Raw genomic sequence first — 4,078 nt, 5'->3', positions numbered from 1 at the left:
GAGCCTCTCCCTTCTTGCTTTTGCTGTTTTAAAACAGGCATTACGCAGGTCTGAGATTTAGCCCTAGTTTTGCCTCGGGCTCCTGCAAAGCCCATGCATGACATGTCTTCATAGCCCACACGGAGTTAGAATGCTTCCCGTTGACATGGTTTGAATTTCTGTCTTCTCACTGGGAAAAATTTGGATGAGCCCAGCGCTGTGGCTACTTTCAAAGCTGCCTGACTACTTCCCACGAACTGATGTCTGTCTGCAAGGCTGGCCTGGGTGCTCTTTGTCTCTGCTTTGCCCCAGAGCCAAGCTCTCTCTGTTGTCGCTACCCAGGATGTCAGAATAAGGAGTCCACTGCTTCCCCTGTTGTGTGAGAGAGGACGGCAACTTCAATTCGTCCTTCAACCTTGGGGGAAATGAGACCGAAACCCCTCCATATTACTTTCTACTGAGAAGTTCTCTGATTTGGAGCTTCTTGTCTCCAGAAAGATCAGAACGAGAGTGCCGGGAAATATTTTCTAGTTCTTTGTTTTATCCCTTTCGGGGGCTGGATTCTGCTGTACTTGGCTTTCCAAGCTGGGCTTTCTGGAGAGAATGTGGTATTGGTGAAACATTTACCCCAAGCGGAGATGCAAGCGTTTTGGGGGAACTGAGACCAGTATGTGCTGGGCGCCTTCCAGTTGGCCAGTCCGTGTAATCTGGTCCGTCGACGGGATACCAAATTCAGGAGGCGGAATGTGGTCTTATGGCCCAGCGTAGAACCCTAGGGTTCCACCTGCCTTCTGGAGTTTGTAGGCTGTTCTCTCTTGGCCTTCGTTGGCTCCTTTCTCATGCTGCCCCTGCCACGTCCACTCCCCAACCCTCTCTCCTCACATCCCGGGAGATGGAGTGTAGTTGGCTTAAGTTCGGAGTGGCAACTGAAGCACATGTCAGCTCACATCCCGGGAGATGGAGTGTAGTTGGCTTAAGTTCGGAGTGGCAACTGAAGCACATGTCGGTAGCTCTTACCAACATTTCCTTTTCTCTCCTTCATTCCCACTCTCACTTTTATTTTCTCTTCAAATGCTTCTTTCTATCTTTTAGACATTCCGGTTATGCCCGCAGTCTTTACCTCTTTAGTGACGGGGTCTCTCCCTGAACCTGTTCTCCCCTGTACACTTCCCGATTTCTAAGTCCCTGTAGGATGACCCGGAGCACTCAGGCATAACCTTTCACCGACTCAGACTCTAAGGACTTAACTTTAGCAACAGATAAAATTCCAATCCTGTTTCCTCTTATCATCTCTCCTCATTTCAAGAGATTCCAAGTAATTAGGAAGACATCATATTTCTCTTTATTCAGCTCCGGATCACGTTAGCTCTCTCGATAATTAATATCACATTGTTAACTTCAAATAATGTTTATACAACCCCTTTGCACAGTGCATGCGCCAAGCCTTCCCTCCCCCTTACCCGTAGTTGATTTTTTAGATCCAAGGCAGAATTTTTCATGTATCCCTATTAGAGATAAACCATTGATCTAACCTGCGAAGTTTTTTGTGTTTTGTTTGTTTGTTTGTTTGTTTGTTTGTTTTTTAATTCTCGACTCTGGTCTCAAAATATTCCCTTCTTCACATCGTCATCCTCAGGGGTGAGAAGCCCACCCTCATATCCTCATTCACGTTACAGAGGAGGGCCGAGCCTCTCACGTGTCATCTCTCCAGGCTCTTTTATCCAGCTTATTGGTCACATCATAAACTGTGCTGTCATCCTACTCTCATTTCCTCATATTTTCTCCAGTGATACCCTGGAAAACTTTGTCAAACACCTTTTTGTTTGTTTGTTTGTTTGTAAGAATATTTATTCAAGAAAAAAGAAGTCTTTTTAAAATTAAAATTGACAATATATCAGATCGAGGTGTACAGTATAGCGGTTAGACATTTATATAGTTTACAAAGTGATCTCTCTGATAAGTCTGGTACCTATCGGACACCACACGTAGTTATTACGATATTACTGACTCTATTCCCTATGCTGTACTTCACATCCCCAGGACTGTTTTGTAACTACCGATTTGTAATTCTTAATCTTTTCACCTTTTACACCCAGCCCCCCAACCCCACCCCCCTCTGACAGCCATCAGTATCTATGAATTTGTTTCTGTTGTAAACACCTTGATTAAGGCTAAAACATGATTTTCCAGATCCGTGAATTTAGTAACCCAGCCTGAAAGGAGTGACATGACTTAGCCCTCTGTGACACCCAAACCAGCCCTCTGTGCAGCCTATCTGGAATCTTGCCTCTGCCCGGCGTAAAGGGCACCAGTTCTCACTTGCGGGCTTCAGCTCTTTCCCCTTAAGACCATCAGATGGACATTTTTAGCAGTGCGCACTAGGATGTAATCATCTGCACATGTAAATATTTTTCCTAGCTCCCTTATCAGATATTGTCATACATGAATTGCTCTGTATACCCACCTCCGGCATTATTTTTACTTTCCATTTCATAGCTTATGTCCTTTTTAGTAACTATTTCTATAAGGAAATTGTTTTTTTGTTCTTTATAAGTTGGCTTAAAATCTTTTCAGATCCCTTATTCTCTGAGCAAATGCATTCTTAGCATCAATGGGCTGTATTCATCCTTACTTTTGTTACTTTTCCTCATAGCTTACAACTAAAAACCCAAATTCTGTCTTTCAAGTAGTACAGTAAAAAAAAGTACTGAAAATGGGAACTATTTCCCCAAGTATGTATTTTCTTGTCCAAGATTTCATGTTCCCTAAATGATGTTTTTTGTCGTCCCATGAATCAGCAGGATTTGCTATGGTCAGCAGAGCCTGGAAGCCTCCGCCCTCTAGTACATGCTTAGGAAGTCAGTCGACACACCCAGCGGCTGGGGGTGTTTTAATGACCCTGGCTGGCATTTGCCTCCCAGGGCCAGTGACCAGCTTCCGCAAATTTCCTTGAGCCAGCATCATTCTCCACGAAGGGTTTGGGCTGCCTAAGAGCCCCATGTTTGCCTGCACTCTGTGGCACACCTTCTCCACTTCCCCCGTCAGTCTAAACATCCTCTTGACTCTTGAGTTCATTCTCTTCCATGAAACTAATGGGGTGCTGTTGCTTTTCCCAAAGGCCCACATTTTTTTTTTTTTGCCGTGGAGTTTGATCCTTTCTCAACTGCACCCATTTGGATACTCTGAAATCTGACTCACGCGGGAACTGGTATTCTCGTTCCGTGGGGCATGCTTACAGGCAGTCACCTCAGGTGATACACATAGTATTGTTCCAGGATTCTAGTGGTGCCAGGACTCAGACGGCACTGTCTCCAATGGTTACCCAGGAGGTAAGAGGGACCGGACCATGATGGTCCTGAGGTGTCTCCAGCACCAGTAGGCAGGGGATCTCTGGCTTAGGGAAGGGTTCAGAAGGCCAGGCACTACTCACCATTTGTCTTTGGTCCCCACAGAACATGTTTGGGATGTGGAAGCCTATGGTGTTCTTGGCTCTTGCAGCTGTGGCTCTGTATGTGTTACCCAACATGCGACAGCAGGAGACAGAGTTCTGCCTCATGGAGTGATGGCAGACCTGGGCCAGCCAAGGGGGCAGATCCCCAGTGGCTACTACCCTCAGCTTTGGGCAGGACACACTGTGCCAGAGCCCCCACTCCACCCATATGTCCCATGTGTCCCCATCTTCTTAGCCTCAGTCACCCAGGCTGGAAAGGCTTATGGGGAGCTAGCTGCTGGCTCCCATCTCCTCCTGCCTTGTATAAGAACTTGAGTTCCTTGTAATTAAATATCAACCTAACTACATAAGACTTTGTGGCTTTTTTATTTGCTAAATACCTCACAACACAACCAGAACAGAGTGGTTCCCCTTAAGCCAGGTACCTCGCAGAGGATCTGGCTCCTAAATGTGATTTCTCACTCTACAGATGACCTCAGAAATGAGGCTGGCTCCTTGTGCTGCCAGCCGAATCACAGATGGATTGGTCTTTGCATATTAACCTAATCTCAAGGAACTCGCCTGGGCACACAGAAATGGAATGAACTGGGTACTTTGTGCGAGAGGGACCCAATGACCTGCCCTTAGGTTCTGTGCCCACACCTATCT

General features: G+C 46.1%; 1 protein-coding gene across 1 annotated transcript in view; it reads left to right on the top strand.

The window, feature by feature from the left end:
• The window catches only part of CCDC136 (coiled-coil domain containing 136), a 26,757-nt gene extending 22,990 nt beyond the window's left edge, over positions 1-3,767 (top strand). The window contains exon 18 of the mRNA XM_015588398.2: positions 3,432-3,767. Coding sequence (XP_015443884.1) covers positions 3,432-3,542 — 111 coding nt within the window. The 3' untranslated portion in view covers positions 3,543-3,767. The remainder of the gene's footprint in view (positions 1-3,431) is intronic.
• The last annotated feature ends 311 nt before the right edge of the window (positions 3,768-4,078 follow it).

Source organism: Pteropus alecto, unplaced genomic scaffold, assembly GCF_000325575.1.
Source record: "Pteropus alecto unplaced genomic scaffold, ASM32557v1 scaffold22, whole genome shotgun sequence".
Taxonomy (NCBI): domain Eukaryota; kingdom Metazoa; phylum Chordata; class Mammalia; order Chiroptera; family Pteropodidae; genus Pteropus; species Pteropus alecto.
The sequence above is the reverse complement of the archived record's forward strand: the minus strand, read 5'-3'. Positions and strand labels throughout refer to the sequence as shown.